The 27952-nt window shown below is 48.3% G+C and overlaps 9 protein-coding genes across 9 annotated transcripts; 5 read left to right on the top strand and 4 right to left on the bottom strand.

The window, feature by feature from the left end:
* Window positions 1-1590: 1590 nt before the first annotated feature.
* F5147DRAFT_768340 (uncharacterized protein) lies at window positions 1591-3002 on the top strand (the record flags this gene model as incomplete). Its single annotated transcript, XM_041440953.1, has 2 exons — window positions 1591-2800; window positions 2893-3002. 2 exons carry the CDS (start codon window positions 1591-1593, stop codon window positions 3000-3002), a joined length of 1320 nt encoding a protein of 439 aa, XP_041298726.1.
* Window positions 3003-3320: 318 nt separating this feature from the next.
* F5147DRAFT_670476 (thiamine diphosphate-binding protein) lies at window positions 3321-7379 on the bottom strand. Its single transcript, XM_041435537.1, has 18 exons — window positions 7125-7379; window positions 6541-7071; window positions 6334-6495; window positions 6103-6284; window positions 5976-6048; window positions 5870-5918; window positions 5815-5820; window positions 5658-5767; window positions 5416-5606; window positions 5121-5357; window positions 4891-5063; window positions 4747-4841; window positions 4668-4696; window positions 4566-4622; window positions 4444-4504; window positions 4290-4390; window positions 4076-4240; window positions 3321-4025 (listed from the first exon to the last, which is right to left on the bottom strand). The coding sequence occupies exons 1-18, from the start codon at window positions 7279-7281 to the stop codon at window positions 3552-3554; spliced, it is 2853 nt and encodes a 950-aa protein (XP_041298727.1). The 5' UTR covers window positions 7282-7379; the 3' UTR covers window positions 3321-3551.
* Window positions 7380-9099: 1720 nt separating this feature from the next.
* Window positions 9100-10954, bottom strand: F5147DRAFT_670480 (uncharacterized protein). Its single transcript, XM_041435538.1, has 5 exons — window positions 10660-10954; window positions 10409-10603; window positions 10185-10356; window positions 9810-10132; window positions 9100-9757 (listed from the first exon to the last, which is right to left on the bottom strand). The coding sequence occupies exons 1-5, from the start codon at window positions 10903-10905 to the stop codon at window positions 9245-9247; spliced, it is 1449 nt and encodes a 482-aa protein (XP_041298728.1). The 5' UTR covers window positions 10906-10954; the 3' UTR covers window positions 9100-9244.
* Window positions 10955-10975: 21 nt separating this feature from the next.
* F5147DRAFT_627626 (uncharacterized protein) lies at window positions 10976-12993 on the top strand. The gene is made up of 6 exons (XM_041432715.1): window positions 10976-11277; window positions 11333-11565; window positions 11625-11650; window positions 11699-12326; window positions 12382-12545; window positions 12594-12993. Exons 1-6 carry the CDS (start codon window positions 11043-11045, stop codon window positions 12712-12714), a joined length of 1407 nt encoding a protein of 468 aa, XP_041298729.1. The 5' UTR covers window positions 10976-11042; the 3' UTR covers window positions 12715-12993.
* F5147DRAFT_604320 (FAD dependent oxidoreductase) lies at window positions 12994-15206 on the bottom strand. The gene is made up of 5 exons (XM_041432299.1): window positions 15106-15206; window positions 14548-15042; window positions 14197-14497; window positions 14032-14147; window positions 12994-13979 (listed from the first exon to the last, which is right to left on the bottom strand). The coding sequence occupies exons 2-5, from the start codon at window positions 14871-14873 to the stop codon at window positions 13115-13117; spliced, it is 1608 nt and encodes a 535-aa protein (XP_041298730.1). The 5' UTR covers window positions 14874-15042; window positions 15106-15206; the 3' UTR covers window positions 12994-13114.
* Window positions 15207-17835: 2629 nt separating this feature from the next.
* Window positions 17836-19888, top strand: F5147DRAFT_768346 (pyridoxal phosphate-dependent transferase; the record flags this gene model as incomplete). Its single annotated transcript, XM_041440954.1, has 11 exons — window positions 17836-17849; window positions 17912-18018; window positions 18072-18140; window positions 18193-18305; window positions 18355-18474; window positions 18528-18792; window positions 18846-18908; window positions 18963-19102; window positions 19157-19268; window positions 19325-19443; window positions 19502-19888. The coding sequence occupies 11 exons, from the start codon at window positions 17836-17838 to the stop codon at window positions 19886-19888; spliced, it is 1509 nt and encodes a 502-aa protein (XP_041298731.1).
* Window positions 19889-20085: 197 nt separating this feature from the next.
* On the bottom strand, window positions 20086-22014 carry F5147DRAFT_833320 (uncharacterized protein). The gene is made up of 2 exons (XM_041443853.1): window positions 21750-22014; window positions 20086-21694 (listed from the first exon to the last, which is right to left on the bottom strand). Exons 1-2 carry the CDS (start codon window positions 21987-21989, stop codon window positions 20372-20374), a joined length of 1563 nt encoding a protein of 520 aa, XP_041298732.1. The 5' UTR covers window positions 21990-22014; the 3' UTR covers window positions 20086-20371.
* A 622-nt stretch (window positions 22015-22636) lies between these two features.
* Window positions 22637-25006, top strand: F5147DRAFT_260802 (pyridoxal phosphate-dependent transferase). The gene is made up of 11 exons (XM_041428902.1): window positions 22637-22951; window positions 23014-23129; window positions 23182-23250; window positions 23303-23415; window positions 23464-23583; window positions 23643-23907; window positions 23963-24025; window positions 24079-24218; window positions 24274-24385; window positions 24452-24570; window positions 24634-25006. The coding sequence occupies exons 1-11, from the start codon at window positions 22938-22940 to the stop codon at window positions 24964-24966; spliced, it is 1464 nt and encodes a 487-aa protein (XP_041298733.1). The 5' UTR covers window positions 22637-22937; the 3' UTR covers window positions 24967-25006.
* A 556-nt stretch (window positions 25007-25562) lies between these two features.
* On the top strand, window positions 25563-27588 carry F5147DRAFT_260836 (uncharacterized protein). The gene is made up of 2 exons (XM_041428903.1): window positions 25563-25881; window positions 25940-27588. Exons 1-2 carry the CDS (start codon window positions 25610-25612, stop codon window positions 27162-27164), a joined length of 1497 nt encoding a protein of 498 aa, XP_041298734.1. The 5' UTR covers window positions 25563-25609; the 3' UTR covers window positions 27165-27588.
* The last annotated feature ends 364 nt before the right edge of the window (window positions 27589-27952 follow it).

Consider the following 27952-nt stretch of genomic DNA (forward strand, 5'->3'; position numbering starts at 1 on the left):
GCACCAGCTGCAATGTTGGCCAATACAGGAACTCAAAACTCAGGTTTTCAGGCTTTACATCAGGAAAACCCCAACTCACTTAAGCTTGCCTTAAACAGACTTAAGTCATACTTAGTGACTTAGCCTACTTTGCTAGAAATTCAAATTTGACATATTCAGGAGAAAGTTGTTCAGTCATATTAGCATACATATTTTGTTACAGGTTACACTAAAAAAATACAAAATTTACTAGGTAGATGATGCACAAGAGAGGAAACAAATGTGGCTAAGTTGATTAAGCAAGATTAAGTAAGTTGGGGTTTTCCTGATGACTAGGACTCAGGATTCAGGATTCAAAAAAAATTCCATGACCAAGTCCTGTTACAGTCATCTGCAACATCTACAAAAGCCCCCGCTCTGCCAGACTCCCGACATGGTGGCACGCCGCCAGCACCTAGAAGAACAGCGGTCTGGACCGCTGTGACACCGCCCCTGGCCTAGACAGCCTTGAACCTGATCCATGGAGGCTGTACGCCTCATGGTCACCCTAGATCGGCACATGTTGATTGTTGCCGCCTCATGAAGCCTCATGAAGATCCGGAGCACCCTTGGCGCCTCATGCTTAATCAGAGGTTAAGCCTCATGTATCTTATCTATCCTCATGACCGTCCTCATGCCTTGTTATCCGTGATAACATAGATCCATAGATATACTATTGATACAGACTGAGCTTGAACCCTTATGTACAGACGGTATATAAGTAGACAGATTAAAGTACTTATACCTTACTTTAATCTACTTGGTTTTCCCTTGAAACCTGCTCAACTAAGTCCTCCAAACTTAGTTGCCTCAGACCGCACTTCTAAGTCGCTCCCCGCGCTTAGCCGTATCCGCTAGCCCTGTATCTCGACGAGCGCCGTCTTACCAAGATAACCGGAGGAACCCTTGACATTCCATCAAGTCACCGAACACCCTTAGCCTCGGTGGGCTCATTCGAGCTGTCGCTAAGAAGAACTATCCAAGTCTACGTGTCAGTGTAACAAGTCCATTATATTAGAAAGGTTCGTGTGACCCTCTGTACCTGGGGCTTACTTGACTCTGAAAATCTAGTTGTGCACACTGCAGCTTGACACTTGTGTCGAGCTTCATCCTAAACTCTGCATGAGATTGTTATGATGCTTATCAATATATAACCTAATATGATATTTTAATATGTTCAAATTGATTCACTGATGGTTTGAGCAACACAAAACCAAAAAGATGGACTCACTTGAGTATGCAGAAGATTAGTGGAAATGTCCTGGAGGAGTCATCAGGCATGGGAAGTGGTCTATTGAGCTTTGATCATATTGACAACTCAGACTACTTAGCATCTTGAAGTAATTAACTGTTATTTAACGTTATAACCCCACTAACTCCAGTTATTTCACGGTTAATTCAAAGTGGGACATACCAGTCATATTGAACCTATTTAGTTATAACCCGGGTTAATAACAACACTGGCTGAACGATTGTAATTTCTCTGAACCTGGTCCAGCTAGAATTTCGAAGACTATGTTTTGGTACGGTATCAGATCCAGAAAGATGCGGAGACTCTCACATTGCATGGTAATGGTCATATTCATCTGTGCCACTGTGATATGGTTCTGGTTAACTTCAGCGCCAGTCTTGAGACCGAAGAGCGCCGCCTGGACTCTCGCAGCAGAGATACTGGATATACTTGATGCTGTTGTGGATGGATATGTACACCCTTCTATGAATTCATCCGTGCAAGCAGAAGAGAGCTTTTTGGCCCGCCTCCTCGAGCAAGACACAGCTGCTCAACAACTCCTACGACGTTTCTCCGACCTCTCTCAAATTGATTCATGCTTCTCGTCACATAGTGCTATTGAAGCGACTTCTGCACCGCCTGTCATGCCATTTACTGTGCCCACTTCTCATATCTACAACGTGTCTGGTTCTCGCATCAAGCCCATCTCGTGTCTGTGCTCTTCTCTTGCAGGAAAGAGACTGACAATGGTAGGTGGCGATCATGTGCACCGCTTCCACAACCTTCTCCTTGAACACCAGAGGAGATTCGAAGGGAAACGCTTTCCATGCCTCGGGAAGGAGTTCTGTACCCACCATCATCTGTGCTCACGGGCCACCCGCAACAATCCCGTCCTTAAAGAGGAGCTTTCACGCTATATCCGTTCGCCATCCACCGAAGAGCTTGTGCAAACTGGTTCATCATTGGTCAATTACGTTCTGTCGGATACTCTTCTTACCTTGCCCGACCCAGAGGCGCCAGAATATTCCGTACCGTATATCCACCCCTTCAGTGGCGTAAGGTCTCGCGAAACGTATTGGCTAGCTTCAGCGAGGAAAGCAGACATCCTTATACTGGGAAGGGGACCGTTTAGCGCACCGCCCTCGACGTACACAGGGAACTGGTCATTCCTTTCAGATGTTCCAACTTACACAAGGAGTTATCATGTGAACCCTTTGTTTGCATCACCGATACCAAAACCCCTTCAGATCGTGGATGCTGCAGTGCATGCTACTCTTTCAGTCTTTCTCCCTGAAATCCAACACACGCTAGACGCACTCCGCGCCAACGGATGCCTTGACAGAAAAAAGAAAGTTATTTGGTTGGTCAGCCAGCCGCGACTTCCTGAGAAGGGCCACGGTCAGACAAACGCTCTTCGCACACATTTACTTCCCAGAGGACAAGGCGAGCCATCTCCGGGCGACCCGAAAGCAGTTCTCCTTCGCCACCTTGCAGTGCTATCGACTGACGAGCGCCCAAAAGATTCATGGACACTTTACTACAACGTCCAAGGTATGTCGTTCAGTCGACTGAAGGTGGTATCGTCCCGAGTCGTCAGCAGTACTAATTCATGAACTCATCTCTTGCAATTGACATGTATACAGTCTACTTACAAGACCGTCTTCTTCGTCAAGTTCTGCCACGCTTCGGAGTTCCCCTCTTGCAGTTAGGGACACGCCTCGTCGAAGCTGGCCCTGGTGTTGCCGGCCCTTAGCTACAATGTGAAGGTTCACACACATAACGGGCGCGACTACCTCTTCAAGGATCACGAAAAGCGACGACAAAAGTAGTATATTTCTGGGTCCTCCTGTTTGTTACAACCCCTCTGAATAATCAGTTGTTCTTGCATTCACTCTTCATATGATGAGGATTTAGAAGCAACAGGCCCGTCAGCCGACGAACGTCGCGGCGAGCCATATAAGGAATCTGTTTGTCTTGAACCGTGAGGACTCGGCCATACCGTCTTCAGAACTAAGTACTAGAGGAAGTGATGAAATTTTGATAAGTGACCAACACTCATACACATGTGTCGGACAGCCTAAAGTAACAATAGACGGAATAACATCAATGTACGTAGGGTTTTTCACGAGCCATCGTGGTACCATCAAATTTATTAGTGTCTGTGCATCATGAATACACCTAAGCTAGATGGGAATTGGTCGAACGATAAGAACACTAAAGACCCCCAAGAATCCGCAAATAACTTAGTAATTTGACGAATTAATGAGTCGTGTACTACAACTCGAAATGCCAGGTCGGTCATTCACAGCCCCTGAAAAGCGCTCTCAATGACAGCCAGCTGCTGTACCTTATACAACTTCCCAGTGCCTGGCGCAGACACCGCGTCTTCCTTCCTCCCCCTATACGCCACGCCACCATCTACGCCCAATCCCTTCAATACCTCCCCAATACGCTCCTGCACATGCTCCCACGCGCCCTGATTCCTAGGCTCCTCCTGCACCCATAGCACCTCCAATTGGGTATTAGCATCGGAATAAGGCGTAAGCGCTTCACTGAGCGCAGCAAAAGGGAACGGCGCGAGCTCTTCGACGCGAATGAGGGCGACGCTCGATTCGAGGTTGCGTGTTTCGCGCTCTTTTGCAAGGTCGTAGTAGATCTTGCCACTGAGCAGCACGACGCGCTGGACAGCTTTGGGGTTGGCGAGGGTTAGCGGGTCCTGGAGAACAGGTTGGAATGCTGTTCCTGGGCCCATCTCAGTCAGCTTCGACGACGCAGCCTACATGTTTATTGTTAGCCAATGCAGGAAAGGCATGGGACGGCACGTACAGGAAGTCGAAGTAGTCCCTTAGGAGCAGCCACAATGAGTGGTTTCCTGTAGTTCCGCTTGATCTGGCGGCGTAAAAGATGGAAGTACTGTGCAGGTGTGGTCGGGAACACTACGTGCATGTTTACGTTCACCTTATCTTGGGCAACGTAGGAGTCGTTTGTGAGCTAAAAAAATGTTAATGGACATTCATTAAAACCCGAGAAATAGATTTGCCTGCAACATCCGCTCTATACGGCAACTGGAATGCTCAGGACCAGCACCATCTAGACCGTGAGGGAGGAGCAGGACAATGCCGCTCTGCTTCAGCCATTTAGCTAAATGGGGACGGTAAGCCATCAGCGGAAAACACGCAAGCACACAGACATACTCTCTGAACTCGCAATGAATGTGTCAATGATGATTTGAGCTCCGTTAAAGAAGTCACCAAACTGAACCATAATAAAAATCTTGAGCTTAAGGTTCGACAGTCGCAAGGAAATAACAACGCACCTGCGCCTCCCAAATGGGCAATAAATCAGGTCGTTCCCAAGATGCTCCGTATTCAAACTACAATAGTGTTAGACTAAAACAAGGAAGGGAAAAACGTCTTACGCCAAGTACGGCCATTTCGCTGAGAGAGCCTTCACAAAAGAATAAGACAACATACCGAACCAAAAAAAATGATACATACTATTCGCCAGTTCCAGCTTGCCCTTCGCCTCCGTAAGCGCGTGGTTCAGCGGAACAATCACACCTTCTGTCTTCTGGTCCACCAGCATCGCGTGGCTACAAGTGTGTCAGTCTCCCTTAAACACCAACGTAGTATCGACGGCACCGATGACTGAACGTCCCCCTTCCTACATCCTGCCCCGCGATGCGCACATCGCAGCCCTCAAGCATCAGCGAGCCGAATGCCATCGCCTCTGCACTCGCCCAGTCGACCCCTTCGCCGCTCTCAATGCTCCTGAGACGACTTTTCACATGTCTGTTCAACCGCGAATGGATTTCCTGCGTCGGGCGTGGCCCGTGTCACTTTTGTTCATACAAGGAATGCATAGCACTTACAAACTCCTGGGGTACATGTACGCTGGCTTTGCCAACGTCCCTTAGAACAGCACTACTCACGCCTGTCTTTTCTTCACGTGCAGCGGGAGATGCTGGCCAAACCATGCCTTTCCACGCTCCCTCAAAGCTCACGGGAGGGGGAACATACGACGCTACATCCGTTAGCGCGGTATTCAACGCGGCTTTGTAACTGTCTCGGACAGCTTGTGCTGCTTCAACCGAGATCACGCCGTCCGACTGGAACATGAAGCCGTCAGCTCTCCCGTTGAAAAACGCAAAACGGAACCCGGCGTACGATAAGCTTATCTTCATACAACTTCGGGACAGAACTCCTGGAACGAATTTTTTCGTACATGAGTGGCTGCGTGAATGCTGGTTCATCAAGTTCGTTGTGTCCCCAGCGGCGATAAACAATGAGATCGATTACAATGTCCTTGCGGAAGTGGTTACGATACTTGAAGGCGATGTCGACAGCGCGAACCACGTCTGTGCGTGCTCAGATGGAAGTTGTGAGCAATGATCGAAGTAGAGACGAACCTTCGGGGGAGTCTCCGTTGACATGCAGAACTGGACAATTGATCATCTTGGCTATGTCGCTACAGTAAAAGGAAGAGCGGGCGGAGGAGGCGGGAGTGGTGTATCCGATGCTACAATGTATGTCAGTATTAATTCGGGGAAACGTGTATCGATTGACTTGTTACTGTGAGGCAGAGATTAGAACAGTAATTAAGTAGAGTTGACAGACATACTTGACGACAATGTGGACACTTCCGCCGCTTGTGAAGTGTGGAAGACCACCTGTAAACATCACGTTAAACTTTTACAACTCGTGATATCTGTATCGGGGCTACGAACTCAAACCAAGGGTTTCCATTACTACTCCCTGTCCTGTGAAGCTGGCATCGCCATGCAACTGGACGCACATAACCTAACGGCACATGTAAGCACATCGATCTACAAAAGAGATGCCCTGTGGTAATACCTTATCACCAAGCATGCAGTCTTGGTTATCCTTGCCGCTAGATAGGGTTTTAAGTAACCCATATTGTTTCGCTCTGGCTTTTCCAAGCGCAACAGGGCTCACTGCTTCCAAATGGGAGGGATTTGGCAGTAACGAGACTTTTATGCCATCAGCTTCGTCGTACTGCAATGTCGGGGATGCAACTTCAGTGATAGTCAGAACTTTCGCAGATAACAAAGGTAGGATGTGCACCAAGATGACTGAGGACGTCCCCGGAAACGCCCAAAGATTCGTCCACTTCACAACCGCCCTTTATTTTGTGGAAGAGGGAAGTAGGGTTGTATTCCAGGAGTCCTGTAAGCAGATTAAGGCGCCCTCTGTGGGGCATAGCAACGATGAGCTGAGTCATGCCAGCTACGTGTGCGTTAGCAATGATCCTCGTGAACGAAATGAACCGACCTTTGGACGCGGCCTCGAATAGGGCGTCCAATGCGGGAAGCATGGACTCCCCGCCCTCAAGTCCATATCTCTTTAAATTGGGAAACTTGACTTGTAAGAAATTGTCCAACACCTCTGACTTGGCAAGCAGGGCGTGTATGTTCTTTTGTTTATCCGCGTTGATGACAGTCATGGGCTCCAAAGCGCTCTGCGACTCCAATAGCTTCGCAAACCACAGCCTCTCCGTCTTGCTCGGGAGGTCCATATATTCATACGCGATGCGGCCAACGTAGACGGCGTTGAGGAATGAGGTGATGTTTTCAAGGGTCCATTCCTGCTGGCCCTCACCGGTCCAGATGATACCATCTACATCGAATGTACGAGCCGGGTCGTCGAGGCCATAACGGATAGGATCTAGTGCGGCAACCCGCTCACGTCGGAGGAGGTCAAGAGGGTCGATAGACGCTGCTCTGTGACCATGGGTGCGCAGAGAGTCAGCATACCTCAGCAGTGGAGCATTGACTGCACGGTTGGTGAGCTGGTCCGAGGAATCTGATCAGGGATTCGCGTGAGTAGGTGCAGTGCTACTCGGACAGTACACTCACAGTCCGGGATGGTAAAGTCGCGTGCTTTGCGGAATCCGAACGATTCGTCATGATACTTTCTGCGCACCACGAGCACGCGGCCGCTAGAGCGTTGCGTGAGGCAGGCAAGAACGTTCCGAGTCGGAAGATGGACCCGACCCGCAGAGATGGAGTTCATGGGGTGAAATACCGGTACTGACAAAGACCTTGTCGAGTCTTAGCGGGGAACAATGGCAGTGAATGTGGGGAAGAGACCAGTGAGCGCGTAAATTCCGGATCGGAACCCCATGATATTGATGATGAATATTAGTATGTATCACTTTTTTTTTTATCCGGACTAGTCCGACTCTTTTTAAAATTTATCAATATTCGAATATTCCACACCAATTTCAGTTAAATCGATTTGAGATATAGGAAGTGGTCTGCTGGACAGAGGCCTAGTATCCACTCGAATGGTTATGAAGGTTGATGCTAATGTAAAAGATGTAAAAGGAATCTCGCCTTCATTGCCCTTTATTTTATTTCCTTTTTAGTTCAAAGTTGTCATCATTCTTGTGTCGTCAATGAGCGCTTGAACTGACGCTCATCAGTAGCGTAGTCAGCCAATAAAAGGTCGTTAATCGACCTACGTGGCCAAACCTTTTCGCTACACCCCTCTTACTCGTACGTACCTGCCCCACTCACACTTTCCTCTCAAACATAAATACTCGCCTGTAACTCTCATTTCCACAAGTCAATTGATACCGATCCATGATCCGGTGGGCCAGATCGGCATCTTACAACCGCTGCCCGAACCGCCTCAGTCATCATCCGTCTTCATCTCTACGTAGACTTTGTCCCTGAACCAAACTCGGACTCGATAAACTTAATCTGTCTGATCCACTTTCGGTGCTTGCTTGCTTTTTGATACATTGCAAGTTCTGCATTTGCGCACACTCCTAACAAACTACTGTGTAACTGTGAGTGTCTTTCAACCTTAGGCTTGTTAAGTGCAGCATCCGCATTCAAATAAAAATCGGAAAGCGAGCCGGTCGGATTCATATTCATGCTCGCTCAAGCGCTTTGCGATCCTGATCTGCCCGTCACTCGCATTCTAGTCACAAGTCATTCGGAAGGGCATATTCGTGAAGCATTTGCTGAAAAGGTACGTGACCTTGGTGATATTGAGAAAATGAGTCGAGGGATGCGCGAAAATACGCCGGAGCGTATCACTTCTGGATCTTGTACAGTGGGAATGAGATTACCTTGGATTGTGGCTGTAATATGTGAACGTAGCAGAAGAGTATTAGAGTAAGGATGCGCCGGGGGACAATTGTTTCAACGATGTCACTGCATCCATCAGCTTTTATCACGCATCGAGGTCAGGTCTAGTACTGTGATTTTTATTTCCTCGAGATCGATCGATAGGCAGCAGCCTGCGGATAACATAGATCGTTAGAAGTTGCAAAAGCAAGTGACAGTTTTCCTCCTTGCGCCGTGGCAGTGGCGCTCCACAAAGGCCGTGTAAGAGAGGATGTAAGAACCATCCATTATCGTTGGGTAGGTCGTCGAGATTGATATATGGGCCAAATACGTTGATGATATCCCTTCCTTCAAGCATCCTAATTATAATAAACCATAAGCTGCTAATGACATTGAACCATTGCTGAAGCACAGTCAACACAAAGCACGAGGCCACGTCATAACTACAGTGCCTTTCCACACGAAGTGTTGCTACATCTTCAATGTCGACATGACTAAATATGAGCGAAAACCGTCTCTTGCTGGTGTATGCAGTGAAATACAAAGAAGTCGAATTGCATATATCAAGTCTGATCTGAAGGGTGGACAAGGACGTTTGAGCCCGTCCTGAACTAGCCTGACGAGTCTCCCCAAACCGCCCATGATCCGATATTATTAGTGGGGAAAGTAACACGAAATACATATTAATATGATCGATGCTAGGATAGGGATGGTATGGATGCACCGCAAACACAATATTTGCGTGCATATATACCATTCCTACCCTCCATCTCCTTCAAGTTCTATTGCGCAGAATCGAGAGAAAACATATATCAGCTTCCCACATCAAGGGTATGAAATGGAAACATCGAAAAGTTGAACAACACTGTAAACAGGACTTCTCCCGTAACGCACAGATATCAAGATGTCTGAGCGCTACCTCTATGTGATTTTACCCAAGAGTCTACCTTGTTCTTATCTCCAGCTAGTCCATGCTCGGCCCTCAAATGTCGGCGAAGATCATACGCGCGAGTTAAGATGTGGTCACAGTGTGCTGAAGAACCAGAAAGCGGAGTTTCTGGAGGTAATAGCAGTAGGTCCTCGACGTTGGGGTATGGACACCGTATGGTTTTCGACGTTGGCATACGACTGCGGAGGGAGTAAGCATGTCCCGTGATTCTATCGATGCTCAAGTGCGCTGCTGAGCCTGCCGGTTCGTTGTTGGAACAGTCGGTATCGGTATCAGTGGTTGTAGCGCCGTCTGACTCAGACGAATCTGTGACAGATTGATCACTCCTTGTACTATGAATCTTAGCCAGGTGCCTTTCGAGGAGGTGTTTGTAGCCAAAAGCACTGGAGCAATGTTGATGTGGGCAGACATGATTTCTGTGGCCGAGATGAATCACGTTGTTGTGCGTCGTGAGGGCTTTCATCTATGCATGACGTCAGAATGGATTGAAAACAAATGTCCGTCGACGACCGTACAGATTTGAATTCTTTCCCGCATTTGTCGCATTTCCAGTCTCTGCCTACTTCTCCACCGCGTCTGCGTTTACGAGGCAGATCTGTTGCTTCCGATTGTTCTACGTCTGCTAGAATGGTTTCTAACTCTTGTTGTTCGTGTAGTTTCTGATGAGCACGCAAATTATGTTGGGAAGCGAACGTTCGTCCATGGCATGAGGAATGCATGCAAGTTGGAGGATGGATCTCGCGTATATGGGCCTGGAGGGATGTCCATGTCGGGTAATATGTAGGGTCAGTGTTAGTTAAAGGTAAGCACTTCGGGTGTGTACACGTGTAACGTTTATCTGAATGAACGATAAATCGTCATCATGCACACGGATGTGAAGGTGCACGAACCATCATGAGTCTTGATGTGACCTCTAAGTTTTTGATTCGTATCGAACGATTTGGCGCACCCTGGGTGTGTGCATATGTAAGGTTTCGTACCCGGGGGTGCATGTACTTGGCAGGTATGAGATCGCAGCTGATGGTGTTTAGCAAACAGCTCGTTGCAGCCCTCTACTGAGCACTGAGAAGAGAAAATCAGTGCGGATGGCTTGGATAGTGGGGATAGCACCCACAGCATACGATTTAGCCCCACTGTGCGTATTCTCGTGCACCTGAAGGTGCTGGAGGGTCCAGAACCGTTTCTGGCATGTTGCCGATTTCATACATACATAAGGGCGTTCTGACTCAGGCAGATGGCTTTTTGCATGTGCTTGGAGATGGGATTCGCGCAAATAAGACTTTTGACAAGTCGTACAGACGTAGGGACGCTGTTTGAGCTGATTAGCACGCAGTGGGCGTAAAACGGCACACGAGACCATGTCACCTCTCCTGTATGGGACCTTATGTGCTCTGCTAGCCTACAGGCTTTTGAGTAAGACTTTGTGCATCCAGAATACGTGCAAGGATGGCGGGCTTTCTTTGAGCAAAGCTCTGCGGTATCGTAGATGGCGAGATCCTCAGTCGAAGTTGAAGTTGATGGCTCGGGTTGTGGACTCGCAGAAATTTGTAAAATATATCTGGTGGCCTTGCGTTTTCCAAGGACTGTCGTCGATGACAACGAGAGTGACATTCTGATTAGCCCCGTGATAGGCACACCTACTTATTCCCGTAGAAGTGGAATGGAACCAAGTTTGATTTACCTATAACTTGTATTTTTGCCAATCGGGGTTTGTGCGTGGATAACTTGTTCCCGCCCGCTCATTGCTCATGCATAGCCTGTCGGCGCCAACACGAAGAGAGACCGTTCTGCTCATTTTCGTATTCGTTTCATTGTTATTATTCTCAAGAATAGGCTATGATACGACCGGGATCAAATTCTGGGATGTTGATAAGTCAGGCGCGTCGCCTGCACATACTTCGGCGCTTGGGGAGTCTTGGAGGACACGAATAACATGGTCAAGCGGACACGTACCAAACACCCGTGTAGTGTCTCATGTCCCTGGTGCGTTCTTGTTTCAAGTCGCTTGAGCCGTCCCAGGCTGATGAGCCTCCTATAGGATGGACTATTTTTGACAACCTCTTTGTCTTGAACGGCACTGTTTTTGTTGTGACGGATTTCCCATCAAGTATTCCCGACCGTCTTACAATCACTTCCACTGCCGTGGATATTTTCAATGGTGAAGATGCCGTAAATAGTCGAACACCAGGGGACCGCGAGATGCAAATTATTTCGACTAGTCAAGCTCAAAGGTTGTTCGGTTCAAGTGCTGAGTCGATTGATGGGGTAACAGTGAGTATTCTGAACCATCATAACTTGTGTTGGCTGCTCAACCTTGAATTATGTGGTAGTGGCTCGTAAACGATCCTCCTCAATTGTAAGTATCAGGGGCTAGCAATCAACTAAGGCTCATTTAAAATGTCAGCATCACCCACTATTATCACTGGTCGGCTGAACTCTTTTTTGGGTTCTGGCGCACGTATTCCTCATTGGACACTAGCATAGATGAGATGGGAAAATCTATACTTCCCGCCCTTCGCCGTATATTCTTTGTCCATGCGGATGGAGACCATTGGAGGGATTATGCTCTGATGAACCAATGGGTCTTGCGTAGCGCCTTCCCCTCTTTGACGACAGAATACTCTTATGACTGGGAAGATCGTGCAACTATGGGTCGTCCAATGATGTTGGATCGTGTGATCTTTACTGACCGAGCCGCTGCCATGCATGGCCATCATTTCTTGAGCACCGGGCGAACAGCAGCAGAGCCATCTGCTTTACCTGGGAGTGCGCACTGGTGGAGTACGATTCGCGCGAACGTTATCCGCGTTTGCGGGCTGGACCCCAATGTAGTGGGTGATATGGCGCAGACGCCTGTCATCACGTACATATCGCGTCAAGAGTGGGGACGTCGTATGCTCAAACAGGAGGATCACGAGCGTCTTGTGGAAGAGCTTCATAAGCTTCGAGACTTGTATGGGTACGAAGTGAACGTCGTGGAGATGGACAAGCTTTCTCGAGCAGAGCAGTTCGAGCTCGCGGCGCGAACCACGGTTTGTCCTAATTTTTATCTTTTAGTGTGGTATGACTGACGATGGTGTTTTATAGATCATGATGGGTGTCCATGGTAACGGACTCACTTCGCTGGTTTGGATGAGGCCATCACCTCGAGCTACGGTGATGGAATTTTTCTTCCCAGGAGGATTTGCACGAGATTATGAGTACACCACCCGGGCTCTTGGCATGGTACATTACGGATTCTGGGGTGACGAGTGAGTGCGCTTTTTTTGTCGTAGCGGTATCGTCTGATAAGTGTACAGGTACTTTACGAGTCCTGACACCCCAGAGCAGGCGTACCCTCCAGGGTTCCAGGGAACGAGCATTCCTATAGATGGAGCTGTTGTGGCGAGATTGTGTCACGAGAGGCTTTCGCTCCAGTGAAATTGACTGGGCCGGTCTTTAATGAGATAGAAAACAGATCGAGTTTAGATCTACTCGGACTTGCATTATGCTACGCTGCTTGGCTGTAACTTATGAGGCTGAGAGTTTTGCAAGGAGTACTAGTACTTGGATTAAAACATTACAAAGAGTCGTACTCCTTTATGCCCATTCACATTCACTAACAACGCCTATTTGTTTGTACACCAAAACTTTGTGAATGTTAGAAGGCCGACGATTTGGCAGTACGTGACATGACATCATGGGTGGTCTCGGGTGGACGAAGAAGGGGAAAGAGTCCTTACCCCCGTTCGAATTATCTCCTTCAGTCAAGTTTGTCAATATTGCCATGATTAATTACACGGAGGACCACAACTTGAAGTGATAATATCACACGCACACGCTAATCATCCAGTGCATCCAGTAAATTCTCCGCCTTTGCCTTCTTCCACCTCTTCTCAGTAACTCTCATAATATCTGGGAACCATTCCCCAAGCCTGCCCTCCGCTTCTCGTCCCAACACCATATCTGCCAGGGCCTTCCCACTTAACCATGCATGCACCATCCCCTCCCCTGAATACCCAGCTGCAATCCATTCCCCCGGCGCAGCACCTATATGCACCCCCTCCTCCTTCTCGCTTTTCACAACCGAACTCAACGGTGGCTCACTCCTTCCAGACACCACACGCGGCAAACGGCCAACCCAAGGTATCAAATCCACCGAAATGCCCAAAATACCACTCCACAACGCCTTGACGCGTCCCTCCGCCCACATTCCCTCACCCCCCTCCAAAGGTACTCCTTCCCTTCCCCAATTATCCTCCCCAAAATACCTAGGAAGCACACCAGATAGATGTGCCGCGGTACGCGTGCTATACGTTGTATCGTCCGTATTTGCCATCGCTTCGTATCCCTCGTCGCCGTCTTGTGCGAATCCGCCCCCTAGCATGAGTTCGTGTTCGCCTGTGGGGAGTTGGGTGAGGTAGTCGTAGCCTATTGGTCTGGTATAGAAGACGAAAGAGCGGTGGGAGGTAGGGTTAGAACCGGGAACGGGGAGGGACTGCCCAGGGCGTTGGGCTGACATGTTACCTCGGAAGGGGATGATTTTACCCCGGAGCTTTTCGAGCAGGGTTGATGCCCAGCCATTCGTTGCGTGGATGATATGCGGGGTTGTGATGGTTCCGCGGGGGGTGGAGAGGGTATAGTAGGGGTTGGAGGACGTTGGAGGTGAGATAGAGGTACATGGTGTGTTGGTGCAGAGTGAGAAGCTGTGGTGTAGTACGTCAGTTTGATTTGTTTCGGTGGCAAGAGGTTATTTACCGGTCGGGGTATCGTGATAGAAGTTTTGCGAGAATTCCAGTCACAAATTGGTATGGATGGATTGCGCCTGCGCTGGATGATATGCAACCAAGCGTATCAGATGCCAGGCGGTATTTCTGGCCCAAAGGATAAGTTTCTCTTCTATGATCGGGTTGTAAAGCATACCTCGATAGCTTCTTTTGCTTCGTATACCTCATGATGCTCAGCATCGAAGGCAAGGTCTGCTTTATATGCTTGGACCTTTCTTTTCGCCTTCTCGAACATATCCGAGTTATAAAACACATCTACTGATTCTACTTCCCGCCACTGAGATTCTGTAAGAATACCTTCTTGTTCCGCGACGCTCCGTAGCTCCTCAAGATGTGCCAACCTCAATTTAATGATCTTTTGAGCTACAGCTTGTCCGTGATCACGCTTGAGCGAAGTGTAGTCATGATACAGAGGCGGTGAGATATGTCCACCGTTTCTACCGAGAATGTTAGTCCACTGGTCTATGAGAGTCGATACGAGACTCACCTCCCAGTCGCCCCAGAACACACATCTCTTGCTTCCAACATAACAACTCTAACATTATGCCCCTCAGCACTTGCACTATACAAAAGCCTCCTCACGACCGACGTCCCAGTAATACCTGAGCCAACAACGATAAAGTCAGCATGCGTCGGGAGTTGTGAAACGTGAGTGGCGATGGGGGAGGGTGGATAGGACCAGAATGAGCGGCTAGGGTTTGGGAGTGGGAACCCTGGAGAGCGCTGGATGCGCGCTTGCAGGGTTTGGAAAGTGTGAAGATTGTCAAGGAATTCGGTTAGCGCTAGGCGAATGAGAGAGAGTGTGTTGCCCATCGCGGGAAGAAGGAACCAATGCGGTTGTGCCTCAGTCACAGTTTGTGGTGTTCTATTATATGTTTCCTTGCACTTGAATGATCTTTAAGTTATTTTTGTCGTCTTGTAGAATCGACATCCCATCCTAACGGCGTTTCGTATGAGGAACATTCTCTGTTCAAGTCCCATGCTTGAAGTTCACAAGGAGATTCAGAAAAATGTTCAGCTCAATCGAAAGTGTACCGGCACATACCATTGTTTCTGTACTGACATTTCTCTATGGCACATCTAGGAGAATAGTTCGAGGGCCGCTGTTGAGATGTTGAAACGTTGATTTTTGACTCTTGGAGCTCACGGCATGGTGAGTCACCACCACGTCAAACATACCCCGGCCACCTTGGACACTGCATCTCGTTCTCTGTGCTGTCGTCCAACTGACCAGTCATTAACGGCATCTTCACGGCGAGTACTCATTAAATATCATTTTACATTGCGTTGATGCATGATACACCATCATGTACATTTTGAGAGCGTTGAGATGAATTGAAGAGTACTTTGTTGGAAATGTACCCGTGTTCGTGGACTACATCAAGCATGACATCATCTGCGAAGAAATGGACATGTTTTGAGCCATTCCTCGTCGGAGTCGGCGAGTCCTACCCTGAACGCCGTAAACTCGAAGCGGGACCTCGTCTGAAGGAATGTTCAAGGCGGTTGGCCTGCCCGGCCATTTACGGTATCTACGTGATGAGTGCTCATTGTCGAATATCATTCGAAACTGCGCTGATATGACCCCTTGCATGAGCTCGTTTTACCCGAGAGTGTTGATGAGTTGAAGAACGCCGCTATGTTGAAATGCACGTGTTCATCACTACATCAAACATGCCATCCTACCTCATCATACGCGGGGAAAAGCTTTGGAGTCGCTCTTTGTATGAGTCCTATTACTCTGAAACGATGTAAACCGGAAGCGGGGCCATCGTTTGATGCAAGGGAATTAGCTTATCTGGTCATCGATAGTATTTACATGGTGAGTGCTTACTATTGTCGAATGTGACTATTTACACTAATACGACTCGACGTATTGGCACCATGTTTTACTCCAGGGTGTTAGCGTGAGTTGAGGAACGTTGCGTTGAAACTGCTCATAATTACATCAAACATACTATCCTACGTGAGTCATTGCAATTGCCTAAAGTTCGAGTGAGAATATCGTTTGATGGAATGTTCAAGACAATTTGTCTGCCCGGTCATCACCGGTTTTACATGATGCGTACTCATAAATGTACACTGGCTGGGACCCTGCGCGTGCGACGGCGATCAAACATGATCATTACCCTGGTCTTAGTCCAGGCATCAAAGGAGACTCGGCGGTTATGTGCTAAGGCACACTTCACCTTTGAACCCTTATTTTCCTGGAATTTCGACAAGTAGCCACGGGAAGTATCTTTATTTTTTGCGCCGAGCTGCTGGCACACAAGTTTATGCCGTTGTCGTCGGACGGAATGTTCCAGATAAGAAAAGTAGTTTGCCTGCCAATCAATGGTATCCATACGCTGAGTACCCATTGTCAAATATCAATTTACTGATACGACCCCACGCAAACGGAATACTTTAACCGTTCAGCTGCGAACAGTCTTCGCTGATCATCCTGCTCCATCGCAATTAACTAATCCTATGAGATCATCCACTCGATAGTGAACCTAGAGTCGCATTGATCCGTATCCCATGGGTCATTGTTGACGCACACGAGGGGGTCCACAGGGCCAATAAAGAAGTCTTCTGTCTCGCATGTGGGTTTGTGCGACTGGTAAGGCTTCTTATGCCTGCAGGCACCCGCCGGGTCGACATTGGGAATCATACTTTATGAGCCCACCTAATATGCCAACCATGGTCACACGTATCCAACGCTGTACTGCGGATATTCTTGAGGCACTATCCGGATGAGAACGACTCCATGGCTCGCAAAATCCATAATTGGAGTCGGCACCGATAACTGTCTGGGCCTTTCTTTCGTGTGGCACAACCGGGATTTTTCCGAAGCTCCGTCCCATTCGAAGATGCCACCAAATGTCATGATCTGGAATCACTTCTTATGCCAATGAGCATCTAAAAATTACATGCATGAAGGCGACACCACTGATATGTGGCTGCGTTATCTCCATCGAGTACAAAGGTTCCGTTGAAGTCCGGAAAGGCCCGCGACGGATATTTTGCGCACGAAAACATCCTCAAACTTGGACTGACCTCCAATGTCATGGACACTCTGAAGACACTATGGTCCAGATTTATGACTACGTCATGGTGTCGAAAAGTGCGTTGCGCCGGAACTGTCTAAGTTTTGCTTTGATGTCGTGTCACAGGATCTGGGTATAACCCGAAAAGTAGCTCTAAACCAAAATTTGACCCTTGAAACCACCAGTTCCTGCCGGTGCAGATCACCTTGCATTCTCATTGTTGCAGTTCACGCGCATACTCGCAAGGCCGCCGCCAAGTACGACAATGGCTAAAAACTTTAAGCACTTCAAACCCACTTTGTGAAATCATCATGATCGATGCTAGTCTCTCGAAGCACGCTGGTGGATTGGGGTGAATATTCAGCTCAAGGTCTGCACAACTCCCTCAATTATATGGTATGACTAACCTTTTGCTAGAACATTGACTTACCTCGTGACAAGGATGTGCATCAATCAAGTATTCAGCATCGACCGGCGCTTCTGATCTTGAAGCCCATCACACTCTGCCCGGGGCCTTTAACTCAATTTGTCAACTGACCCTTGATAACGTGAGTGAACTGCTGCTTAAACCACCGGAGCTGTTCCCCTTGGAGGTACATATTTCAAGTTATTCAGTTTTGTGGAGCGCAACAAGACGCCCTGACTATAAAGACATATCAACCAGGGGCTCAAACCGCACACAATTACCTGTATATTTTTCTTCCACTTCAAGCCAACTCCTACCTAAGTAACGATTTCTCGTTGTCATGAATGCTGAACAGTACGTCCTGCAAGTCTCAGATTTTGACCTTTGTCATATCTGATATACCCAAGATTCCGTAGGGCTGGTTATCAAGCCATCGATAGGATATGTGACTACCATGTCACCTTGAGGGATAGACCTGTCTTATCCCAAGTTGAACCAGGGTACCTCAGAAAGGCGCTCCCGTGTGCGTATTTTTTTGTTTTGCCTCGTGCTTGCTTCTTATCGTCACGAGCGCAGCCTCCGCCCCCACTGAAGGCGAGGACTTCCAGCTCATCGCTGACGACTATCAAAAGTACATCATTCCTGGTACTTGACTCTCATTATTGCACAAATTGACCTATCTCATTTGGACTGGCAGGCCTGACACACTGGCAACACCCCTCATTCTTTGCGTACTTCCCTACACCAAGCACATTCGAGGGCATACTTGCAGAACTATACGCGTCTAGCACGTCTAACCCTGGATTCAACGTAAGTATCTCTACCGCAACACTCCCGCTATCTTTGTAACTTTTGGTAGTGGTCTGTGAGTCCCGCATGTACAGAGCTTGAGGCTGTGGTCATGGACTGGATCGCTCAATTGCTTGGGCTTGATGAGTCGTTCTACAACACCTCCGAGGTCGGTGGCGGCGTCATTCAGGTCTGTTTCTCATCCATTCATATCGCTAATTTATACTGATCTTCATGCACTAGACGTCAGCATCTGACTCTGTGTTAGTCGCCACTGTCGCTGCACGTTCACGATACATTCGTGAGCACCCTCAGGTAGCGATGGAGAATCTCGTGCTCTATACCACTACCCAAACCCACTCGCTTGGGAAGAAAGCTGGGCTTGTCTTAGGTCTCAGAGTGCGCGCACTAGCAGTCACAGCTCAGGATGACTTTGCATTGCGTGGAGACACACTCAAGGTAGCATTGGAGGAGGATATGAACGCTGGGTTCCACCCTTTCATCTTGAGTATGTTCTTCGCATGGATAGCTGTCCCGAAATTCATTTTGCTCGTTCTGCAGTCGGTACTGTAGGGACGACATCTTCCGGTGCTGTCGATCGGCTGGACGAGATTGCTGATGTTGGTGCGTATATTGATCATGTTATTGAAGCTCCTTAAATTTACATATTGCGTGTAGCAAAACATTACCCTTTCCTTTGGCTGCATGTCGATGCCGCATGGGCAGGCGTTGCACTCGTGTGTCCCGAATATCGCGAGGCATACCAACTTCCCACCATCAATAGTTATGTAGATTCTTTCTGCACCAGTTTCTACAAGGTCTGTTTACTCCTATTTTGTGGCATCGGACTGGGACTCATCAACATTCTGCAGTGGGGTCTAATCCAATTTGATGGCTCTTGTTTGTGGGTGCGGCACCGGAAAGATTTGACAGACGCACTAGACGTTACACCCGAATTTTTGCGGTCAAAGCACGGAAATGCTGGTCTGTTGATAAATGTTATAACTGTTGGTCGTTGCATAAACGACGAATTTGTATAGGCACCGCTATCGATTACCGCAACTGGCAGTTAGGCCTTGGCAAACGGTTCCGATCGCTCAAATTCTGGTTTGTTCTTCGTGCGCGGGGAGTGAAAGGCTTCCAAAAGTACATCAGCGACGTGCGTCAGCCCATTTATTATCATTGTCCTCTACTGATATTTTGTCCTGTCTCGTCAGTGTATCAAGTTGAACACCAAGTTCACACAGAGCATATATGAATCCGAGTTATTCTCCGTCGTCACCAAGCCTTCCCTTTCCATGACAGTCTTCAGGCTTGCACCCAAGTCCCTTCCTCAACTCAGGACTTCCGAGCTAAATACTTTGAATCGTGCCTTTTATGCACGGCTTGCGGCACGGAATGATATTGCGATCACCCAAACAGACTTGAATGGGGTGTTTTGTATTAGGATGGTGATCGGGGCTGAACAGACTTTAGAAAGTGATGTCGAACGCGTGTTAGCGTTGATGAAGTATGAGGCGATGGTTTTGTTAAAGAACCAATGGGAGGGGATTGGAGGTCGCAGAGGTAGGAAGACGGATGTGGTCCCATTTCACTCCCATTAAAGATATACCTATTGTACTTGTACTTATCTGCAGTCATAGTCGATGCCTGTGTTTATTATTCCCAATACCTTTGGGTGTACCCTTGTACTCGCTCTCTTTCTTCTCATATCGCCTGACTCTTGTGGCTTTGTTCATCGACTATCTCCCTGTATCAGTCTGTCATCCGGATTAGACTATTACTTTTTTCCCGCGGTTTTGGGCAATCATGGCAGCGTTTCATTGCTCCCTTGCAGCTAATTTCAAGATCGAGATCGCTTCTAGTAATACAATACGAGTATGATTGGCATGAAAAGTGTGATAATGAAGCCGAAGTTGAGAAGGCTAACAAAACTGTAACGTCCAACAGATGGTACTGGTAACACGAGGCCTATTGTTTGAGATGGCGTGATAAAATGTGCTTTTGAAGAGTACAGAGTTCTTCAGCACGACAGTAAAATACGGTAAGAAGACAGACACAATTTCTCGAATATTAGTGTCCCACACTCAGGACTGCGAAGATGTTCCTATGATTTGATGGCCGAGAACGGAAGAAGATTTGAAAGTTTCGAGACGCTTGTTGACCTTTTGCCAGTTCTTCCAGCAGTGTCTCCCACCGAGTATTTGGTTAACTTGGTGGATGCGAGGCAGCATGGAGAAGATGGTGCGAGCGACAGCTTCAACATCCACTACGTCAGGGGAATCCAGATCCAATGATTGTAGGGAAGTATGTTGAAATGATTCGGTTGTCGGATCAATATCGATATGTTCAGTGTCAATAGGTATTCGCAGTTTTTGCAAGTGGGGACATAGGCGAAGCGCTGCGAATAATCCGCGAAATGTAACGGCAGGTGAACGAGGATAAAGGTCCCTATGGAGGTCCGTTAATTCCAATGAGCGGATGTGTGGCCAACTTGACATGGCTTCGAAAAGAAGGTCGTTATCAAGATAGCTGCAGCAATAGGGAAGAATGAGCCGCAGGACTCGGAGTTGCCTGAAACAAAACAACTGTCTGATCGGTGTAAACAAGCTGCCTGAGAGTTCCTGGACCACTAGGCCACCGGCGAAGATTTTGACGTATTCGAGGGTCTGACATGATTTGCACTGTGACAGTGCACGCAAAAGCAGGTCACCCTCTGCCCTGTGCAAAGTATCCACATTGATCTTGACCCGCTTCAGCGAGGGCAATTCAAAATTGTGCATGACTGCGATAATGTATGCTGCGCTGTCAACGGAGAAATAAAGATCCGTGACCTTGAGGGAAAGTGCGAGATTGAAATCGTCGCTACCGAACGGATGAAGGACTTTGCCGTGAATCCATACTGTAAGAAGGGTAGGGAGCATAGAGAGGTCCTTCCATGCTGCCCAGTCGAGCGGTGGACAACGCAAATTTACAAGTCGCTTGCACAAACAGAAAATAGTACTGTTAGACAGTGGGGAAAGTTCACGTGATGAACCACAAGGTATGATGGATAAATCCTCCAAGGCAACACAACGGGTCAGAAGAACTTTGAGATCCGGCTGAATCTCCGATAAGACGCAACAACGCAACGTGGGGGACAGGAAGAGATGCAAATATTTTGTCGGATGTAGAATTCGAACCAGTGCTAATGACAGCAGTCTCGGGAAGATGCATGTTTCGATGGGAAGAGCTGAGATAAGATGAAAATGACTATCGCGGCTTATGGAAATTGAGCGCACACGAGCGGCATGGCGCAAAAACTGACGGGTCTCGTGCTCAGATAGGGGATCGACAGATTGAGAACAGAATGGCTGCCCTTCAGGACGTCGAATAAGCTGCCTTGAGAATTCATGCATGGCAATATCATGCTATATTATGAAAGAACTGAACATATCGGACGTCGTACAAATCATCCAAACTCACCTTTTTATCGCCACCATATATCATTGGATGCAGTCTCGTAACACAGCCTAACAGTGGTTCTATTCCATCCATGTTAGCCCAAAGCAGATCCATTGCAGGCTCGTGGAAGGCTTTGCATGTGCTAGCAAGCGCTGCAAGGGATTTTCGAGACCATGAATTTCTACTACTAATTTTCTCGTGGTTCACGTGCTCGAATATGACCAGTAGTACATCTGGTACAAGGAGAGCCCGATGCTGCATAGTACTTGCAAGTGTTAACGTGAGGCGAATGGAATGGAATCGGGTGAGCAGATTCCGAAGTCTGAGTGTGGCTCGTAGTGCGGCCCGGGTCCGGTACTACTAGCCCGGCCAACGAGAGGCTATGTTGGATCTCAGTTGGTACTTACCACTCGACAACCATTAATGTTGACCTATGCTGGCTCATGGACAAACAATCATCCTACATACCGATCGCAATCGATTTCCCTTGCACTCTCGAGCAGCTGGTCGGACTCACGAAGCTTCCCCGCTGCCGCATCAGCTGGAGATAGTCTAGTTTGCGTAGTCCGAGCTGTTGGCATCAACGCGTAAGTCCAGTAGAATCGAGGTGTTTTACTTGTGAATAAACTTGAAGATTCGTAGCATGGTCTGATTAAACCATAGACTCTGAAGAGTGCAGGTTTTAGCGGCTGATTGAGAAGCACCGTGTTACACTTACTGGCAGCAGAAGCAACGGGCGAAGGTTGGGCAGGCACGACTTATATTTGCCGCGTCTTGCCCTCTCAAGACTCGGTGTAAAGAAGGAAAAGAGTTGGTTGCAACTGGTATTCAGCACTCTTTTCCGAGGATTCCTGCGAATACATTCCTTGGTTGTCGATGGGCCCAACCTGCGATTGCCGTCGTTGAATATTGGTTGCTGTTGTGATGCCACCGTGACACTGCGAACTCGGCAGAGGGTGCGAAACTTGAACTCTCTCACCACCCCTTCCCTGGGACCACCATGTGGCTGTCAGTGTGTGAGGCCTCAGCGCTCGGCTGGAGGTTTTATGGTCCCATGCGTAGCCAAATGTTCAGTTCACAGCTATCAATTCGCGCTGGGAGTTCTACTTGGACGCTAGGCTGCAATTTTACATCAAATAATCGTGCGACTCGTAAGATAACATAAACGACTCATACTAACCACCAGTATCTTCTTCACGCCGTCCTGCCATGGATATCGAGCAGTATGTCTTTTGCACTTAAATTCCTAATCCCATAGTGTTTACTCGTATCTGACATACCACAGATTCCGCAGAGCTGGTTATCAAGCCATAGACAGAATTTGTGACTACTATATCTCGTTAAGAGATAAGCCTGTCTCCTCCCAAGTAGAGCCAGGGTATCTCAGAAAGGCACTCCCAGGTGTCTACTTTTCATTCTGGCTTGTGCTCTCTGTCTGATCATCCCATTCCAGCGTTTGCCCCTACAGAGGGCGAAGACTTTCAACTCATCGCGGATGACTATCAAAAGTACATCATTCCTGGTAATTGGCTCTGATTTTGCACAAATTCAGCAAATCTCATTCGTACTGACAGGTCTGACACACTGGCAACATCCTTCGTTCTTTGCCTATTTCCCTACAGCATGTACATTCGAGGGCATTCTTGCAGAACTATACGCGTGTAGCACGTCTAACCCTGGATTCAATGTACGTCTTTCTACTGCAACCCACCCGTTGTCTTTGTAACTTTTGTAGTGGTCTGCAAGCCCTGCATGTACAGAGCTTGAGGCTGTGGTCATGGACTGGACCGCTCAATTACTCGGGCTTGATGAGTCGTTCTATAACACCACCGAGGTCGGTGGCGGGGTCATTCAGGTGTGTTTTCATTCTCACTCCCTTCACCAAATGTTATTGATACCTGTACCACATATAAGACATCAGCATCTGACTCTGCATTGATTGCAACTGTCGCTGCACGTTCGCGATATATTCGCGAGCACCCTCACGTGGCTATGGAGAAACTCGTGCTCTATACCACCACACAAACGCACTCACTAGGCAAGAAAGCTGGGCTTGTCCTAGGTCTGAAAGTGCGCGCACTGGAAGTGACAGCAGCAGATGACTTCGCACTGCGTGGAGAGACACTAGAAGTGGCACTGAAAGAGGACGTGGACGCTGGGCTCCACCCTTTCATCCTTGGTATATATTACCAATGGATTCTATATCGTGGAATTCACATTGTTCGTTTTTATAGTTGCTACGATTGGTACAACGTCTTCCGGTGCTGTTGACCGGCTCGGCGAGATTGCTGACGTTGGTACGTATACTGACCACGTACTTGGTATTGATGGAGTTCATCCCTACATGCAGCGAAAAATTACCCTTTCCTGTGGCTACACGTCGATGCCGCATGGGCAGGCGTCGCACTTGTGTGTCCCGAATATCGTGAGGCATGCCAACTTTCCACCATCAATACTTATGCAGACTCGTTCTGTACCAATTTCCACAAGGTTTGCTCCTATCTCGTGATATCAGCCTAGAGCCTGAAGTATTGATGTTCTGCAGTGGGGTCTAATCAATTTCGATGCCTCCTGTTTGTGGGTGCGACACCGGACACACTTGACCGATGCACTAGACGTCACACCCGAGTTTTTGCGGTCAAAGCATGGGGATGCCGGTGTGTACCTGCCGCTGGTTTTTATCTTCTGGGTCAATTAACGAAATGAATGTCGGGTTTGTCTAGGCACTGTCATTGATTACCGCAACTGGCATCTTGGCCTTGGCAGACGGTTTCGATCGCTGAAATTTTGGTTTGTTCTCCGTTCCCGTGGGGTTAAGGGGTTCCAAAAGTATATAACTGACGTATGTCAAGTATTGATGGTGGATTCCGATTGTAACACCTGACATTGGGCCTTGCCTCACCAGTGCACTAAACTCAACGCCAAGTTTGCAGAGCGCATACGGGAATCTGATCAATTCTGCTTCGTCGCAAAACCGTTCCTGGCACTGACAGTTTTCAGGCTTGCGCCCAAGTCTCTTCCCCACCTTACAACTCTCGAGTTAAACGCTCTGAACCGGGCATTTTACTCACGGCTTGCAGCACGAAGCGATATTGCAATTACACAGACGGATTTGAATGGCGTGTTTTGTGTGAGGATGGCGATTGGCGCTGAGATGACTACGGAAAGGGATATTGATAGGACATTGGATATGATTGAGCAGGAGGGACGCGCTACCTTGAGGGAGCGGGAGGACTAGTCTGTAACTAGTTCCATTGATTAATGCGTTGATTATCCGATAGAATATATACTTAGCTGAGTGCTGAGCTATTCTGATAACAAGATATCGATAGGCTACACGTGCACAAGGCACTGATTAAGATAAACTCTGGATGTAGTTTTGTCTCGCATGATTTCTGTGCTTCGGGCCTCAATGGGTCCACTTGAGTGTATACATGTGGCATTTCCTCGCATGACAGCTAGCACACTCGAGGTTTACAAGGTTATTTATGGAATATTGCAACCTTTAAAAAAATAATTCTTACAGAAACAGGTAAAACTTCTCATCAAACTCACGATAAATAAAAGCATATTGCCTACGTTCAAAGCCTATTCGAGGACTTGCCAACGCCGCCGTGATAACATTAATGAACCTGTGGCAAACCTTGGCAAACCTGTGGTAAACCTGTGATGTTCAGGACCGGTTCAAGTAACTTGTACCCGCTGCCAGCGGTGGCAACAGCCTAGAGAAGTCCAATAATCCGTTTTGGGAAAATAAATAACTCACCTAGGCACAAAAGTCGTCTGACCCTTATGAGCGTGATGGACTATTCATGGCCCTAGTACGGTTTAAATTATACATTAATGGCCGCATCTTTTCGTACAATTTCTTTTTGACCACCATGACCATGTCGATGAACAGGCATACTCCCTTGGATGTTTGCTCACAATCCAACGACGAGCATTGTCAGCTGAGCGTACGCTTCGACGACCAATGCGTTCTCATCCCTAAGCATCCTCACCGTCACCGCCTACCAAGGATAGTGACAAAGTCTTATTCTCTGCCGTTATGGAAGAGGCGTCCGTCGAACTCGGGCGGGCCGTCGTCGTCTCCAGAAACAGACGCCTTCGTACCAGAAGACAGTCATGTCGTCCTGCGAGTTCCGATTCCTAGGTAGGTCTATCGGTTGCTAGTGAATTAATCCACAACTAAACGCCGAAATGCGGGACAGTTTCTCTAGTAAAGCGCAATCTCCTACATGTACTCGTAATTCAGACCCTAAGCCGCTCTCCCCTTGTCTGGTTCATCGTTCCCCATCTGGCATTTCTGCCATCTCACAGGCAGCACCCGGGTCTCCCCAGAGTCCACGACCCCCAAGACGCACAGCGTCCTTGTCGCCTTCTCGTTCGGATCTCGTCACCATTCCGCTGCGACCATGCTGCGCGGGGTGTGAAGCCGTGACGGAGGCGTGTTTGTCGCAGGGAGATACTTGGACTGAACACTTCTCTCGGTCTGCACGCAGACGGCGCTCGCTCAGCACAGACGAGGGACCGCGGACCATCACAGTCGAAGGGAGCGTCGCTGCTGCATCCTTTGGGCTTGGTCGCGGTCACCCGATTAGCGTGGATGAGGTTGATAAGCGTCGGCGGTCGAGCGACTCGGTGGTGACGGCGTCAATGTGGTTGAATGAGGAGGGAAAGAATGTCATGGTTAATATGCAGCGCTCGTCATCGCCAACGCGCATACCGAACTTGGCTATGCCTTCTACTCCTCGGATACCGGAGGAAGATGATGCTGAAGACGATGAGGACCAACTCTTCCCTCTCCCGTCGCCTCGTCGGTCGCCTGGGGCATCTCCCGCACCCAGCCCATCTGCTTCTGCATCATGCATCGGGATTTGTAGGCCGAGTGGGAGCCCAGTGCCGTCAGATTCTTCATTGGTCAGCTTAGGCACAAAGATGAATAAAGACCCGTTCCTTGCACCCGTTTCAAGATCGTCTTCCTCTCTTTCGCTTGCAAAGACAACCGAGTCCGATGAAAATGTATCACGTGCACCATCGCCTCAAGTTCTTGCCACGGCGACCTCGATCTCCGCACGCTCTTTCAGTCAGTCCCCATCGCCGCAGACCTCGTGCGTTCCCTCGGTTTCAACACCCTCGTCTACTTGGACAGAGGCGCTTGGTGCAGGTGCAGATAGAGAGCAGCCACCACTCACTGTTCCCGCCTCTGCCTCGTCCCTGTCCACTTCTCTCCACACGTCAAATGGTTTTCGATCACATAATTCTACACATTCGCTCGTTCACTTGCCATCCACCTCGCCGAACCCCTCGACTTCCCTGCCTAAAAAACGTCATGGCTCATTGTCATTGGCTCGCCCCCGGCATATTATTGCCGATGTCCTTCGCGGTGTGAGTGCAGGAGGAAGTGGGGCTAGTGGTGTCGGTGTTCGTGTATAGGCCAGCATTGTTTTCCGTTTATCAACCAAACGGTTGTCGAGCTCCTACGAAGTTTCCTTTGCTTTGGCTGGTAATTTTCCATGCAAAGTCCTTATTTTTGTTCGTTTTGATTCACGAGTTTCTCATCCATTTTGGAGCGCATTGCGAATCACACCATTACTGGCATGTATATACCGCCCCTTCCTCCATTTCGTGTTTCAATGTATCATCAACCCACGTTATCTCTTCTCTCGTGTGTTTAGGTGTTCACTTACCTACCCCTACATGGTAGTGTCTCGGTCATTGGCACGCGTCCTTACAGTGTATTCATTCATACCCGGTTATATGATACTATTATGTTAATGCAGCAAATTTACTACTTTTTGTCACATGCTAGGTGAAGAGCGTTGCAGGTGCGCCCTTCGGGCCCACTCCTGCTTGCATCGAAGGTATATCCATGTGGTGACCTGTGAGATAATATGAGGCGATGGAAGACATTCCGACCGTACGCATCTGAGACGTGTTCAATTGTAACCGCCAAGATAGGTATTTCCAGGGCTGTGGTGATTAGTAGATTAGGTTCCTGAGCCTGCGCGGAGCGCTGAGGGGTACATGATCCGTATTGTACCTTGTATGTCCTATATGCCACACGCCACAGTCAAGTGATCGTGCTGAAGCGCTGAAGAAGGCACGGTGCCCATCCAGCAGGATGATTTCTATCTATGTAGAATTGACTTGTCATCAATCGACTGCCGGCGTTCTTTGAAATTAGCTTGCTGCTTGAAGGAAATAAAGCACTGAGACCCAAC

The sequence above is a fragment of the Suillus discolor genome (genome assembly GCF_016758755.1).
Source record: "Suillus discolor strain FC423 chromosome Unknown F5147scaffold_4, whole genome shotgun sequence".
Classification (NCBI taxonomy): Eukaryota; Fungi; Basidiomycota; class Agaricomycetes; order Boletales; family Suillaceae; genus Suillus; species Suillus discolor.

Excerpts from the sequence above, each read along its gene's own strand:
- F5147DRAFT_670476 (XM_041435537.1), bottom strand. The coding sequence starts at position 7,281 with ATGAACTCCATCTCTGCGGGTCGGGTCCATCTTCCGACTCGGAACGTT. Across the intron at positions 5,919-5,975 it reads AATGGAAACCCTTGGTTTGA|GTGGTCTTCCACACTTCACA; the intron begins GTTCGTAGCCCC and ends TGATGTTTACAG. Across the intron at positions 5,064-5,120 it reads TACATGTACCCCAGGAGTTT|GAAATCCATTCGCGGTTGAA; the intron begins GTAAGTGCTATG and ends CGCCCGACGCAG.
- F5147DRAFT_670480 (XM_041435538.1), bottom strand. The coding sequence starts at position 10,905 with ATGTCACTCTCGTTGTCATCGACGACAGTCCTTGGAAAACGCAAGGCC. Across the intron at positions 10,357-10,408 it reads GTGGGGCTAAATCGTATGCT|TGCTCAGTAGAGGGCTGCAA; the intron begins GTGGGTGCTATC and ends TTCTCTTCTCAG. Across the intron at positions 10,133-10,184 it reads TCACATCAAGACTCATGATG|ATAAACGTTACACGTGTACA; the intron begins GTTCGTGCACCT and ends TCGTTCATTCAG.
- F5147DRAFT_627626 (XM_041432715.1), top strand. The coding sequence starts at position 11,043 with ATGCATAGCCTGTCGGCGCCAACACGAAGAGAGACCGTTCTGCTCATT. Across the intron at positions 11,566-11,624 it reads AGTCGATTGATGGGGTAACA|TGGCTCGTAAACGATCCTCC; the intron begins GTGAGTATTCTG and ends ATTATGTGGTAG. Across the intron at positions 11,651-11,698 it reads GTAAACGATCCTCCTCAATT|CATCACCCACTATTATCACT; the intron begins GTAAGTATCAGG and ends TTAAAATGTCAG.
- F5147DRAFT_604320 (XM_041432299.1), bottom strand. The coding sequence starts at position 14,873 with ATGGGCAACACACTCTCTCTCATTCGCCTAGCGCTAACCGAATTCCTT. Across the intron at positions 14,498-14,547 it reads TGTTCTGGGGCGACTGGGAG|AAACGGTGGACATATCTCAC; the intron begins GTGAGTCTCGTA and ends CATTCTCGGTAG. Across the intron at positions 14,148-14,196 it reads AAGCAAAAGAAGCTATCGAG|AAATACCGCCTGGCATCTGA; the intron begins GTATGCTTTACA and ends CCTTTGGGCCAG.
- F5147DRAFT_833320 (XM_041443853.1), bottom strand. The coding sequence starts at position 21,989 with ATGCAGCATCGGGCTCTCCTTGTACCAGATGTACTACTGGTCATATTC. Across the intron at positions 21,695-21,749 it reads TATATGGTGGCGATAAAAAG|CATGATATTGCCATGCATGA; the intron begins GTGAGTTTGGAT and ends TTCATAATATAG.
- F5147DRAFT_260802 (XM_041428902.1), top strand. Across the intron at positions 24,026-24,078 it reads CGGCGAGATTGCTGACGTTG|CGAAAAATTACCCTTTCCTG; the intron begins GTACGTATACTG and ends CCCTACATGCAG. Across the intron at positions 24,571-24,633 it reads TCCAAAAGTATATAACTGAC|TGCACTAAACTCAACGCCAA; the intron begins GTATGTCAAGTA and ends TTGCCTCACCAG.
- F5147DRAFT_260836 (XM_041428903.1), top strand. The coding sequence starts at position 25,610 with ATGACCATGTCGATGAACAGGCATACTCCCTTGGATGTTTGCTCACAA. Across the intron at positions 25,882-25,939 it reads CTGCGAGTTCCGATTCCTAG|TTTCTCTAGTAAAGCGCAAT; the intron begins GTAGGTCTATCG and ends AATGCGGGACAG.